The sequence below is a fragment of the Haemaphysalis longicornis genome, unplaced genomic scaffold (genome assembly GCF_048455015.1).
Source record: "Haemaphysalis longicornis isolate Haplotype H1 unplaced genomic scaffold, Haemaphysalis longicornis Haplotype H1 scaffold_8, whole genome shotgun sequence".
Taxonomy (NCBI): Eukaryota; Metazoa; Arthropoda; class Arachnida; order Ixodida; family Ixodidae; genus Haemaphysalis; species Haemaphysalis longicornis.
The window spans coordinates 112413889-112429331 of NW_027526445.1; the positions used below are offsets into that span (position 1 = coordinate 112413889).

The window sequence follows — 15443 nt, forward strand, 5'->3', positions numbered from 1 at the left end:
TTTGTGCATGCTTATGTGCAGGGCTGATATCATGTGCATATGGTCTCCTGCTGTGTGTACTGGTGTTTTGTGGACACAAGGGCATCCCTTTGCTGACAGACTTATGGTTACACAAGATGTTTTTAGCTAAGGGAGCATAGTCTAAGGGTAGTTTTTGAGCTAATAACAAAACACTGGTGCAGTATTGTGTTGCTGGGTGAGGAATGCAGGTTGTCTGCCTACGCAGTAGGTGAAAGAAACTAATTTAGATAATATCACACTTTGTGACAATAAGCCGCATCAAACTGGTGGTTAGCGTAAATTTGATTCTTCATCACGACAGGAAAACATCTTTACTTGGACATTTCAAGGACAGCTGCCCTAAGGGATCTCTTGAATGGCTTGACTTTTATTCACATGCAAGTCCTCGAAAACAAAAAAAAACAAGGATTGTTGGAGCTTGACTTTAGAGCCATTCGTTTTGTAGTATAAACAAAGTGTTTAAAACCTCGCACTTAATGTTACAGAAGTTGCTTAATTTTAAGTGCAGCATATAGCCAACATTTGGCAGGAAATGCAGCAATTGAAATTTACGTGGCCCAGGTTAATCCTAAATAGAAATACTGGAGGGATTAAAGGCTGAAATTTAAAACCAGCACTGGTATATAGCACGGCATTTTTCAGTTTGTTTATTATTTGGGGGTAGGGAGGGATGTAGTAGATTTCAAACCACAGCACCGGCCAATTCAAGCTGCTTGTCACGTTACTTACAAGACATGACACAGAGCCACGTTCGCTCTATCAATCTTCTGTCAAATGATGTCCATTAACTATCCAGTGTTCCCGGCCAAAATTAAGTGTTAGTTTCTATAGGCAGAGATTTTGCAACAAGCCTTCAGACGACCATGAGAGCCAACTCGTAGGCGTACTTCTGCCAGTTTGGTTTTTTGGCCTTGGGTGCTTAAATACAATGCCTGTGTGAACAGCTAATTATGTCAACAACTGATTAGATTACAGGTTGCGACTATATCTGTGTAGTAGTTCACACAACGGTGGAGCTTTGTTAACCCCAATATTATTGACAAAACTACAGTGCCAGTAATTGAACTGCAGTGACCACCATCTACAATGATATACTATATTAATGTGCTTTAGCTTTCGTCATTGAATGATCAATAACTACAGCGAGATATGAAAATATAGTTCACAGAACAACGGGCAGAGAAAAGACACAAGAAGTGCTATGAATGTAAATGAAACAAAGATCTACTCCCTGTCTGCCCTCGTTTTCTGTACTGTGACTTTACACATCAACTTGCCCAGTAATTCACATTGTAGTAAGCAGCCTGGGAAGCAGGAAGAGGTGGCTGAGGCATTGTGCAGCTGAGCCCAAGGATGGGGTGGCTGCTTTGCAAGCAGAGGCGAAAAGTGAAAAAGCCGTGTGTTGACATTTTGACGCACGTTAAAGATCCCTGGGGGGTGGGTCAGAATTAATCTGGAGCCCTCCACAATGGCATGCCTTATAGTCCAGGGTAGTACAGCATGTTGTTGGGCTAGTTAGTGTTGCATCTTTAATAAAGGGGCCCTGCAGACAAAACACAAGTTTAGTTAATTCAAAAGATTGCCTGGTTAGAATCGTACTGCCCCCACTTTTAATGTAAACTTCGCTCAAATGAGCTACATAGTCAGGAAAAAAGGGAATGGCTGTGCGACCCACTAGCTCATTTCCCGCAACAGAACCTATGATGTCATACCAGACAGCTCTGTGATTGGCAGAGGGCGGAAAAAGCAAACTCAAATAAGGCAGGGCTTACAAGCTTGCTGAACGAGCTATGTGCGCTTACATTTGCGGCACATTTTTTTTATAGCAGTAAGAATGGTGGGGTAAACAGTGGAAGTTACAAAAGCACACCTAAACATAGAAGTACCAATGCACATACTGCTGTTGGTACTGCCTGCACTGTGCTTCATTTAGATGCACAGCACTGCGGCGCTTTGGGGTTGTCTCAGACGACACTGGCTGATTGGCGTAAGCGTCTTACATGACCCTGCTTATCGAGCGAACACCATGTTTCATGAAACAATTATTTTCTACTTTAACAAAAACAAGCCAGGTACAAATATAGTCCAAAACGAAGGCAGAAAATGGTCTGTTGTGGTATGGTGGCGCCATCTAGGATGCCTAATGGTGAACAAGGCTCCCCAGCACTTATGACATCATTGGTGACATCACGAAAACACATGATTTGGTGGGAGAATCAGAATTTTAACCTAAATCGATTAATTTGTCAGTGAATGAAGCATCTTTTGCTTCCGGAGACGTGCTGGGGGCACTATAAAATACGAAACCTTTCGAATAAAGCAAACTTGTATTTTGTCTGCATGGCCTCTTTATGGAAAAAGATCTTGCGTAAGGAGAGAACTAAGACAGAGACAGGTCTGCACTCGTTCTACGTGTCTCCTTCGTCTTAGTGCTGCCCTTTACAATCATTCTTTTTTTAAAAATTCCTTAGGGTAGCTTTGATGCATGAAGCCTCGTAATCTTAACAGTGCTACGTATATGCAATAATTTTGGTAAAACTACAGGGCCAGTAATGGAAACACGGAGACGTCTCTCTGCAACCCTATAATACTAGGCTCACACTTTTAAATGGTCATCGAATCTTCAATAAATTTAGCGAGGTTTGAAGATATACTGCAGTTTGCGGCACATTGGTAAACAGAGAACAGGCACAACAAGCATCCAATGGCAATGGCACGAGGGTCTGATCAATATTTGCCCTTGTTTTTTTTGCGCTGTCGTTTTACATATTAAATTTCCCAGCAATCCCTACTGTAGCGAGCGTGTCCCCAAATTAGGTGCAAAGGAATTTGGCCATCTTTGCAATTGAGATGCTAAGAGTAAGGAAACAGTGGAGCTGGTAGTCTGCACTAGCTTTAACTTGGCTTTTCCTAGGTCTGCCCATCTTATGAGTGGAGCAGACTGTGGTGACACTGAGCGCACGCCGTCTCTTTTAACTAGAATAACTGCCTGCCATCACTAGGTGCAGCCAATCCCTGACGTGCGCCTTCCCACCTGAACATCTGTGCTGTGACACACACTCTCCACACCTGCTTATCGGCCCCTTGCCTCCTCGCCCCTTTCCCTACAGTCCTTGGCCTATCATAGTCCTCTCCGCTTTGAGGCGTTGATTTTTTGAGTGATGCCTGGCATGGCTGGAACTTGGGCTTAAACAGCTGTGCTGTTAATGAAACCCTGAAGGTCCCGCATCTTCCCTACTTCTTCCCTTCGTCTTCCCCTCATCGTCCCTTCACTGGCTTCCTTCCCCTCACCAGGCAAAGAGTTGCAGAACGTGAGCGTGGTGGCAGTGAACTCGACCACCATCCGTGTCCGCTTTACCCTCTCCAACATCCTCATTGGCTTGGTCGGGCATGCTGAGCTGCACTTCACCACGGACCCGCTGCTGCCGCGCGAGACCTGGAGCACGCAGAAGTTTGCGCGGCCCAAGCGGCTCTTTGACACGGCCAACATCGAGTACTACCTGTCCACCCTCCGTCCGGAGACGACCTACTTCTTCCAGATTCAGATCATCATCGACTCGCTCCAGTCCGGACCGGAGAGCCAGGTCTTCAAGCTCACCATGCCGCCTGGTAAGAGGCCCAAGTCTAGTTCACCCTTTTTGGCATTGCAATGCGAAGCAGCTTAGTTTCAGCGTGGAGACCGTACGTAATTTTTATTCTCCTGCATTGACTGCCATTGATCTACCTAAATACTGTGCAATCAACTCACTAACAGACTAATGGCTCTTTAACACATTGGGAGAGTGGATGCTGCATTTCAGCCATACTGTGTTGCTAGGCCTAACCTTTTATTTGCCTCTACTTGTAATTTAAATGCTATTATTTGTAATTGAAATGCAATTACAAAAATCGGAATACAATGTAATTAATTGCAGTTAAAATATAATTGTAATTATAATGTAATTAAACTAACTGCTCTGTCCAGACTCCTCTGTAGAAAGGCGAGAGGGAGGAATTACACTTACTGGATCGAACATCAACCTATCCTAGTTGATTCCGTTTAGTGCAAGTGCTTTGTGTTGCAAAATGGAAGGAAATGGTGGGGGAGGAGGGCAGTTCTGGTCTAGATTTAGAAGATCCGAAAAGTCAAATCTAGAAAAAGGGAAGGATGACCGGTAACACCGATGTCTTGCCCATCTTCTCGCCCTGTTACGAAACGAACAGAGCCGACGACCACCACCACGGTGCCGCCGCTGGTTCTGCTGGACATGATGATGGCCGTGAACAGCATCGATCCGCACACGGCCAAGGTGTCTTGGCGGCCGCTGGACAGCCGCGAGAAGAGGTACGTGGATGGCCTGCAGCTGCGCTACAAGCTGGCCAACCAGGACAACATGCCCTGGAAGACCACGCCCATGATCCACAGGTGAGGAGCAGTGGGGCTGAAATCAGTCGAGCTGATGAAAGAACTCACTTATGTCACGTAGCGGGGGGATAAGTAGAGGTGTGCAAACATTCGAAACTTCGAATACTTTGCAAATGACTATTGCTATTCGATTTGATTCGCGGAGAATTTTTACCTATGAAAGCATTCAAAGCTTTCATATATTCCAAATGCACGAATTATGCAGCCATGATGCTTGACACCACATGACACGAAAAATTTCAAGCATCAGTGCACGGCGGGTCTTTTTTGGGTTGGCTTTTTCGCACGACTGTCAAGCCATGCAAAGAAGCCTAAACATGTAGGCCTTGCGCGAGAGAAGCATGTGCAAACGCTGGTGCATGCGAAAGAAAAAAGGGGCGCTACTTGTATAAAAAAAGCCAAAAAGCCTGTTTTATTTGCCATGTTATGATTTTTCATGACCATGAACCAACTAACTCGCACCAGAGTCTTGTGATGCTGCCGGCCTTGCCCTCCGCATACCTCTCTCACTGATGTGTTAGTGTGATACGTTTTCCACCCACCCACCCTAGATTTCACCGGTGTAAGATGAAGCCAGAGTGGGAGAAGGGGATGTGGTTATGTGCCGGTTTGAGATTACAATTAACATTATGTGTTGAGGTTTAATGTCGTCAACCAATACCCGTAGCTTGACACACACAGAGTTTGACACTGCTTGGCCCACCATTAGGCTTAATATCAGATCTAGGTTGGAGCCGCCGTTAGGCTTAACGTTAGGCCTACATTTAGGCTTAACGCCAGAGCTACATAACCTCAAGACTAATTGGCGACCTTAACCTTAAGCCCTAACCTTAAACCTGAACAAGGGCAACCGGAAAAGTTTCTTTACAGTAATGAACAAAAAGAAAAAGTGCAAAGGAAGAAGCGCGATGATGAAGACGATGGCGATAGAAATACAGTCAGCAGTACAACACTAATGCTTTTACACAATAATTTGTGGTTGGTGCAAACAAGCCTTCTTGCGATTTTTCTCACCCTCGGCTATGTAAAGTTCCCTCTAAATTGATTCGCCCGAGTGTCTCATATTCATTCTCAAATGCTTGCCTGTCTTCGCAGGGACCGGACGTCCTTCCTCATTCAGGACTTGGAGCCCAGCTCTTCATACCTGATCGACATGCAGTTTTCCGTGCCTGAAGGCCTGCCAACCCGCATTGAGTCTGCACAACACGTGGAGATGAGGACTGCTCCGATGCCCAGAGGTGAATGGATGGCACTGCTTTGTTTGCAAATGGTCTTACACTACTGACAGAGTTGAAAAAACAGACACACCTGGTATTTGGAACAGGAAGTCATCTGAAGCTAGCCTCAAACCCCTGTGGTGTAGTAGGCAACACTGGTGCTGCTACTATTTCTTCTCTAGCCTACCGAGTTAGGTGCCCTATTTTTACTGGGGTGCAACTCATTCCTTGGGCACAGAAAATTTTGTCCTTCGTTCTTTCACGACACCTTCCTTTCTTCACATATATAGATCAGTTCGGTTTGTGGCATGGGTTGCTTTCTTTCACTTCAAGGTGAACAAATGGTACCTCCTATACACATGGTTGAGAGAGAGAGAGAGAGAGAGAGAGAGAGAGAGAGAGAGAGAGAGAGAGAGAGAGAGAGAGAGAGAGAGAGAGAGAGAGAGAGAGAGAGAGAGAGAGAGAGAGAGAGAGAGAGAGAGAGAGAGAGAGAGAGCGAGCGAGCGAGAGAGAGAGCTCTTATATAAGAACTGGATGAATCAGCTGGGCTAGTGTCAAGGGCATAGGCATTACCTGAGTGCGGATCACTACCGAAACGGCCAGAGTAACTCAATGGAAGTGTAATAATTTTTGGACGATATGCTTGCGAGCATATATGAAAATCGTGAAAAATCATTGAGTACACGTGCACTCAACAAGAAAACAGTTTCTTTACTCCGTTAATTCTGCACTTTCTCGGCCTTAAAGACACAGCCACGCCTGTCAGATGTGTGCCATCAGCTCTGTCTCAACTTTTTGCATGCACGGGTATATGTGTAGCTTCACCATCGAAACGGTTATCATAATAACCATCATTATCACCGTTGTCACTTGGTCATTTTAGTGTTTTCATTGTGTTTGTCTTTGTCAGTCTGTCATCATCTCGAATGAGTCCATTTAGGATGACATTTCATTCGAGTTTATTCGATATGACCTGGCTAGACCTGACGAACTTCACCAGACACATCATAATGACCCCGCCCTCCTCCCCTCCTCCCTCTGGTTCACTCCATTGTGACTGTGCTTGCATACACTGTGCCCTTTTCTCACCTTTTTACTCCTTTGTTGCCCCAAACAGACGACTACCAGTTTGAGATGATCGTGAATGTGAAGCGCACAGAGCAGTACTCCGTGTCTCTGGTGCTGGACGGCATCCCGGAGCCCATCACCAAGTACGTGCACGTCTTCAACGTCATGTACAAGAGCGAGGCGGCCGCCGAGCACGTGCAGCGCTTCATGATCCTCAAGGAGCCCAAGATCCTGCTCGAGGACCTCAAGCCCGGACAGAGGTACGGACGTTCGTATTTGCTGCTTCCAAGTTTGAGCATGTGTCACTGTTGAGACAGAACGTTGTTTTTAGAGCGAAGTTCTCTATGCCTCACTGATGGCGCTCGCTGTCGTGCAAGACGCACTGCAGAAAAGCCAACTGTATGCAATGGGTCTCCCAAAATGGGGATGATGATAAGCGAAGGCACGTCAAGCGCCTCAAGAAAAGAAAGAGAAACACTTCAGAAGGACTTGCTGCTGGGCGAGTTGGTGCGAGCTTTGTTAGTGACACGTCTATATCTCTATGCCTGCGAGATGAGTTGGTTTGACACCACCATTCCGTAGCCTCCTACATTGGTTAGTGAAGTTCTGCGCACACCTCATCTGTGCAACTTGCTTCTTTCTTTTCCTATATATTTCGTTGCACATCATGGCAATAAAACCAGTTGTTAGTAGCGCCTTTCCCGTCCACTTTCTTGTGTTCGTCCATTTGTAGCACTAAAACCATGTCGCAGAGAGAAACACCTCCTGTGGTCAGAATCGAAGCTGCAGAATCCTTGGCATTATGAAGCTTATGTCTATCTGATTGTGCCATTCTGACACGGTCAAAAAGGCTTGTATTTTGGACTTTTACTTTTAACTCAAGTTGCACGGGAAGAAGCTTTGCATTTAACCATCTTTCTCTTAAGAAAGTGGCTTTGATTTTTTTTTTTTTTTTGCAGTAGGCAGCTGTCTTTTGTTTTTACAGAAGTTTGGCCCACTGACTACCACTTTTGATGAAATTACTTTAGTAGGGGTACCTTAACGGGCACTAATTAAAGCACGAAGTTTGCAAGTTGGTACCGGGATAACTTATGTGCATTTTTTAGTGCAAAAAAGACAAAAACAGGAATAATGTGGAAGAAGAAAGTGCCTGTATGGTCCACATTTTTCTGCTGTGTTCTCATCTTTTTTGTGCGAGTAGATATGTTTAACAGGCAACACGAGAGGGTTTCTGCAAACAGCCAGGCTGATCTTGGGGGGCAGAAGGCTTGCATGTGGACAGCTTTTGCGGAGCTTGAATGCCTCTATGTTTGCATGTAAATATGGTCGACACCTTCTGCTCCGTCCCCCCATTCCAGAGAAAAAATGTCCCACGGGTCTCAACACGAATTGCAAATTTCAGTGCCCCACAGAATAACACCCTTCCATGTTATACCTTTCTACGATTCGGGTCAAATCTGACCGCACCCCAAGAGCAAATGGTAGCTGGTCCCAGCTGGTTTATGGTTAAATTCCCAGCTGGGACCAGCTGGTTCCAGCTGGGAATTTAACCATAAACCAGCTTGGACCAGCTAGATTTTCTCCTGGGACTTGGCGGGAACTATAACTTTAACTACACCTACGAATTCTTATCTTGCACTGCACTTTGCCTCGTGTGGAAGGAATAACGGCTGCATAGTACAAACGCTCCTGCCGTCTCACCGCCGCAGGTACAAGGTCTGGGTGGATGCATACCTGACAAACGGCAAGACGACCACGTCGAACATTCTCGATTTCCACACCAAGCCCGGTCCTCCACCCACGACGACTCCCGCATCGACAACCACAAGCACGACAACCGAGTCGAATGAGATCGAAGGTAAGTCACGCGTGCACTTCAGAGCAAGTGTTGTCCAGTATACACGCGCTTGAACGTGCTAGCGGGAGAGTGTCTGATGCTGGAAATCGGTGCTTGCACTGACCACACCCCATGCAGTGCAGTAAGGTTGATCCAACTTGATTTTATTAAATCGAAATTTTTTTTTTGGAACCGGTGGTGTCCTGTCATAAAACTGATGCATCTCCCCATAGAACAACTGGTTGACCAATAAGGTTTCTGGACACACGCCGCCATTGTGTCAACATGGTTACTTGAGCACTGCGAAAAAGGAACGCTTCTAGATAAGACAACACACGCATCAATCATAAAGAAGGAGTACAGCAGTGTGCCTTTATCTCGTAAACCACGGATCAATACGCATTTAAATTGTTCGTACCTGTGCTTACTTAGTGCGCGAAGAATCGTCACATGGGTTCATTCTTAGTTTGTGATTCGCGTCTTTGAAGGGTTGATCGATTGGACGCACTTCCAGCAAAGATTAGACACAGTGTTAGCTTTCACGCTCCTCTCGACCGCTTTCGGAAGGGATAGTGAAGTTTTGTAATCACTAGCTCAAACACGCATTGTTTAATAATACGAGTTAAAATTAGCGGGTTTGTAGGTGTTGGCTATGTTAAATAAATCATTAAATTAAAACGAGTTTATCTTTCCTGCAAGCACATGGTGGCTATTGTCTTGCGCTGGACGGTGTCAGTGTCGAAAAATACAAGAAATGGGGTATACTTATTCAGAACGGAGCGCATGTCACCATAATTCCACTGTTTCATGCGTGGATTATGGGACCATGATCCTCAGAGGGATGTGTCATTTCATTCCACTTGGACGCATTGTCTCACGAGGACCGGAATGAAGAACAGGGGGACCCGATAATGTATCTTACGAGGCACAACCTACCCCATCATTTCGCCGTTCACATCAGTCAAAAGGGCATCATGCCCCGATTATTGAAGAGTGGGTAGTGATAATGCTGACGATGGGAGCGTGGCACAATACATGGGTGTGGATAATACATACATCCTATCCTATAATAGAAAAAAAAACAAGCATGCCGTTCAAGCAGCAACGGTGGTCAGGCGGCAGTTATCGCAATTGAGACCGTCTGTCAGTAGTGCCTGTAGCTGTTCTTTACAGAGACATTTCTGTAAACGCATCCTTGCATAAGCGCATTCGCAGTTCTGATGTATCCGCGGTGCTTTGGCTGCTACAAAACACACCTTCAAAATGTAAATACATTCTGTATGACCTTGGGTATTGCAGCCAGGCTTGCTTACTGGCCTTGAGCTCACGTGCGTGCTGCCGTCTTTCTCCTCTTTCTCTCGTGCAGACAGCAAAGCCGTGGCACTGCACAGCGTGCACTCGGACACCACCACAGCCGAGGCGTACTACATTGCTCTGATCGTGGTGGCCATAGTGGCCGCTGTGGCTGGGCTGGCGTTCGCCGTCGTTCTCGTGCTTCTGCTGCGGAGGCAGTCCACGGCCAAGGCACCCATCACCCGGAACCCGTCGGAATCGGCCTACGACAACCCCACCTACAAGGTACTCGGTGGCATTGGAAAGTTTGTTGAGCCTTTTGTGCCCCCGTTTTGTACGTAAAGGTGCCATGGGGAAAAAAAAAAGTTCAGTTTAATAAAAGGAGACTTTTGTCCCGATTACAATGACACCATTTTTACCGCTAACTTCGAACAAATAATGGAGCTTATTTTAAAGAAGGCAAATGAAGCAGTGTTGACTCTGCAGCCGCTTATGGCGATTTCTCCATGACATCACAGAATCTTGTTTGGGCTTCCGACCTGATTCACTGGCAAGATACATGACTGGCCATATTGTAGTGGAGTCGCTAGTTAAGTCTGACCATATTGCTTGAACACTAATGTGCAGTTAACGCATTGATAGTAACTATGTTCTCAATAGTGGCCTCTATTGCACCCCTCCTACCCATATTACGTCACTGTGGAACTACATTTGGAACTTTCTCAATACTATACTGGTGTTTTTTCAGTTTTCAGTTAGAAAAACGTTTCTTTCATGGCTGGAATGGGAGCTGGGTGAATTAGCACAGGCTACTTATTTTAAATTGAACAAAATTGTATTTCGTCTCCATGGCCCTTTCAAGCATTTTAGTGTGTTCACTGTTACGCTGAAACCATTGGAAGTGCCAGCTCTAACAATAAGTAGTTTATGTGAAGCGTTTTCCTAGCTTTGTCTTCTTCTTCTGGATTTTGGATAATGAAATTTATGAGTGGAGTACATTTTTTTAAGCAATTTACGCAGCTTGTTTTTTTTTTTACTCAGAAGAGCAGGTGTAATTGTTCTTGGCTCACATATTTATATTTCATCTGAAAAAAAAGAAAAAATCATGGAAAAATCGTTCGAAGTTCAGCAGAAAAATGCCTTACTACAGGTAGAGACACAGAGCTGCAGTTGCCGATGTCTGATTGCAGTCAAATTTGATATTTTAATTTTAATATCTTTTTTAATTTATAAACATTGGTTTTTTTAATGCCCTTTCGCACAAATTAAATTAAGAAAAAACATTAAGTTTATAAAATTATTTCAAAGGCTAGTAAAAACCGTAAGCTAGTTTATCAAAATGCCACACTGGCCTCGCAATGAGACTTCTGGAACTTATGTGGTTCACGTTACGAGCAAAAATAGCTGAGAATGTTCCTGACAGGTAAGTCCACTGACAGGATAATGTTTAGAGGTGGTCGCACTCTCAAAGAACGCGATCTTACTTGTGGTAGAAGCAGGCAAGCAGCAGAGCCAGTGAGATATTACAGCAATGAGAAGCAAAAAGACGCCTAGCTACGAACCAGAATTTTTTGATAGCGTTCAACTGGGGTTTACCAAAAGTAACTCTCTGCTTTGTCCCTTTTTTTCTCTTCTCTTTCAGACTTACGATGGCGAGAAGCCTGAGGAAAAGAACGGCAATGTGCAAGCGTGATCGCACAACTAGAAACATAGTCTTTACGCAGAGCGTCGTTGTAATATAGTGCTAGTACATATATACAAATCTACTGTAATGTTCATACTTCTCTGACCCATTGTGTACATATGCCAGCTTCAAGGACGATGCCACAGGCAAGCTTGCTTTCCGGGAACTAAGGAATACTTCAGCAGAGAGAGAGAAGAAAGAATGTTTGGTGCCTTAGAGTCGCTGATGCTTCTTTCTACTCAGATCAACGCCAGATTAACGAACCTGGCTGTTTTTAGCAATTTTTGGAGCGCCGTGTGCTTTGTGCCTAAATATGAACAGAGTAGATATAACGTATTTAGGCAGCTCCCCAGTCATACCACTCGAAGATTATTTTTCATCTTTGGACCTTCTGTGTATATTGACTTCTCGGCAGTTTTATGGTTGTTCTATGCAGAAACCATGCCTTTGAGTAGTTTTTTTGACAAGTGGTTAGTTGGAGCCAGTTCTCGCCATAAGCTGACTTTGTCCTGAAGAGCCCAGTACTTTTCCATGCGCTTTTCAATGGCCGAAAATAGTTGTTTTAATGTTTACGATTCTACGAATGTCAGTGGAACGTTAGCGTGTGGTATGCCCGATATGGCAAATCAGCAAAAAATGGTTTTGCAAACGCCATTCCCCCCCACTTCTATGCGGATAGTGAAAGTGTTTTTGTTGTTCATTTACATATGGCGCTTCTTTTTGGTCAGTTGATTTGCAGTGGACTGAACTCAAGGGTTCTCTGCTCATGCAAAGAATATTTTTTGCGTGTCATCGCAGCACGCAACTGGCTACCTTGTTTGGAGGGCCGCAATTTTGTACATACTGATGCAGTCAACGCTACCTTGTAATTTTGCACGCCATGCATAATTTTCTTTCGCATTCGGAAGAGAGGGAAATATTGGGTCAAGCCAATATTTCTCCCACCTTTTATTTTAGTACAGACGTGCTTGAGCGGTCAGGCTGCTTTGTGACAAACTGTGAGGATGGTGTCGAAAGGGTTTTCAGAACTGCGTGGCGTCATTGGTAACTTTTTGGACTTGCTAACACAATTCGTGCGATGCCTGCAGGTTTATTTTGCTGTCTAATATCTTCACTCACCGATGGAACTTGTACACTGCCAGTGAAATCACTACAGGTATGACTGAGTTGGGGACACAAAGTACCATGGTGCTAGATGTTAACGTTTTTGTCTATCTAAAATACAAAACGAACCTTTTTTTTGTTGTTCTTGTGCAAGTGAACACTGTTCCAGCCAATGTTTGGTCATGCCAATACCAAGTGACTGCGTGAATGATATAAGCCTGTGATGTGGATATGTCCCTTGTTTGTTCACGACTACTATTAATTTTATTCGAGAGCCAGCAAAGCTTGGCTTCTCGCTGGAATGCCATAGAGAGTGTGCGTAAGACTAAGTTGACAATGAGCTTTCTATTTCTTGTGGCCTGTTATTTGACATTCCGAATGTGAGGTTGTTGTTTGATGCAAGTTCGTTTCCCCTTATTGCCTTGGTTTTAGTCTCGCCCTTCGCAGACGAAGGGCAGTTCTGTACAAGTTTTGCTTGGAATATTTTCTTCGGTGACGCGTTTGCTAGCCTGAGCTACAAGATTCCCCGAAGGCGCGTATTTCTTTTTTTCTTTTTCAGCCAAGAGTGAATGGTTGTGTGTGTATGTGAGATGTGATTGTAAATATAAGATGTTATCAAAAAATATCGGATGTGCACGTTCCGGTGCCTTCTCTACGAGTAGAACTGTACATGTGTAGGGTGTGCAAAATAAATCTATGTGATTAAGTTGAGCGTGTGTGCTTGTTATCTTCCTTGGTTGCATGCCATGGAGTTTCTGAAAAAATTTTTCGGGAGTTTGACTTTTTGCACGTATTTGAAATATTAACGTAATTAAAATTTTTTTGCTGTAGAAAAGGTTTTGTAAGAACTCGTAACTTATTAGAAGGCTTACCATAAGAACAAATCGTGGTCTAAAGATCATAATTGACTAGATTGGCAACAAGCCCTGGCCACACTGTATTTTATGCCACATCTTCACAAAGAGCTTTCAAATTCTAGACAACATGAGTGCTTTGTCAATGGTAGCCTCTAATTTACATAGAAAAGCGACATAATAACCCTCAATGAAACACTCAAAGCTGTTAAGGAAGCATCTGCGTAACGTTTCACAGCCAAAACTCTTCGTATACGTAATTACCGGGCAATATCGTGTTTCTGGGAGAAAGCACGAGATTTTCTAGTCCACCACTATCACCTACAAAAACGATAGTTATCTTCAGATAGAATCATCTAAGGCAATATTGCCAGTACAATACTGTACAATTCATCTTAGTGCGCCTGCATTTCACTGACCAGCATACGCAAGGATGTTAAAGGTGACATTGTCAAAAAGTGGGTGGCTGCCTTAAGGTCAGTGCTGTAGTAAAGAATCTTGTTGATGTGGAGGTCCAAAGACTATGCTGAACAAAACTATGTAATTTACTTTGCATGAAAACAAGAGTGAACATGGAAATATGGGGAAATGAATGTACAAAACACGATGCTACATTTCTGTGGAAGGAAAAGAAGATACTTGGAGAAACAGCTGTTCTTTATGAAACTTAACAGGTCTTACACTACTAAAAACAATACAAGTTATTATCTACTTGAACGTACAATCTTCTTCCCGGTGTGCTTGCGTATGTTTCCCAGCATCACACAGAAAAATAAAATGAAGGAGACGGACGAGAAATTGGCTGGGCTAGGAGGGTCTCACGATCGAATTACGCACATGCTACGTGAAATACCAGCTACCGTGATATAAAGGTACTCAGTGTTTCCCGCCCGTGCTAAGACATCTCCCTTCCCACATCCATCTCAACGGCCGTCGGTTGTGGTACGAGAATATATATGTGCTTGATTAAATGGAGAACTACTCCCAGGCAATATCTCTGTGCGGCGAAGGAGCGGAGATAGCCGCCGGGAGATTATTCGCAGGAAGCCCGGCCATCTCGACACGAAATACCCATAAAAAGAAACCTGACATTTGTACTGGTTGAGCGGAGGGTAATCCTCTCCCCCCTCATGACCCTTTCAGGGCAGTGTTGGGTGAAAATGGCAGAGTAAATCCCAACCTCTCAACAAATCTAACCTATGGTGCCCTAATCGCATGGAATCAAACATACGGCGAGAACGGAGAGAACCCTGCGCGCTTCTGCATGAGCCGGATAATTAGGAGGCGCTAGCATTTATTTCGATCATCTTGGTTTAAAAGGGCAGGATTGTGCACGCGCAGTAGAGACGGTCTTTACCAAAAATTACACCATCTTCCCGAGCGGAACCCTGAGGTGATGCGAAGCATCGCAGAGTTCTAATGCAATGCAATCCAAGCCAATCCAATCGAATCCAATCCAACGCCCCTCGCGAGAGAGCGTTCGCTATCGGAGAGGAGAGGGGGTGAGCGGCGGAGAGCGCAGCTGGCGCGGCGAGGAGAATGGGGGAGGGGTGGACGCCGACAACGCCGACAACAACGCCGGATGGATGCAGGGACAAGGCGAGTGAATGAGATGCGTCGCATCTAAAAAGTCAAGATGGCGCGGGCCATATGAATTTTTCGGGACGATTTACGTGCATTTTATGACGATAAAAGTACGTTCGAAAGTGCCGCGTCCCTAAGACTTTTCTCTCTGTTTCATTGCTGACGTAATGATAGGACCTCATAAAGGCCCTCCATCACGGCCACGGCCGCTTTTTTAAGTGGCGCCATTTAAATTTAAGCCCCTCCATCACGGCCGTGGCACTTGGACTAGAGCAGTATGGAGGGGCTTTAGGTCTGCAGGCCGAAATTTATCCTACTGTTAGCGCGTGTAGCATGTATTACCTGCTCGTGAACAATCAAGAAGTCCACAAAACTG

General features: G+C 44.7%; 1 protein-coding gene across 5 annotated transcripts in view; it reads left to right on the plus strand.

Moving 5' to 3' along the window:
- LOC144149908 (uncharacterized) overlaps positions 1-13335 on the plus strand; it is a 165144-nt gene extending 151809 nt beyond the window's left edge. For all 5 annotated transcript variants that reach the window (XM_077681635.1, XM_077681638.1, XM_077681639.1 and 2 more), the window contains 7 exons: positions 3316-3630; positions 4225-4426; positions 5522-5664; positions 6761-6971; positions 8421-8569; positions 9915-10126; positions 11484-13335. In XM_077681635.1, the coding sequence (XP_077537761.1) occupies positions 3316-3630; positions 4225-4426; positions 5522-5664; positions 6761-6971; positions 8421-8569; positions 9915-10126; positions 11484-11534 (1283 nt within the window). In that variant the 3' untranslated portion in view covers positions 11535-13335. The remainder of the gene's footprint in view (positions 1-3315; positions 3631-4224; positions 4427-5521; positions 5665-6760; positions 6972-8420; positions 8570-9914; positions 10127-11483) is intronic.
- Positions 13336-15443: the final 2108 nt, after the last annotated feature.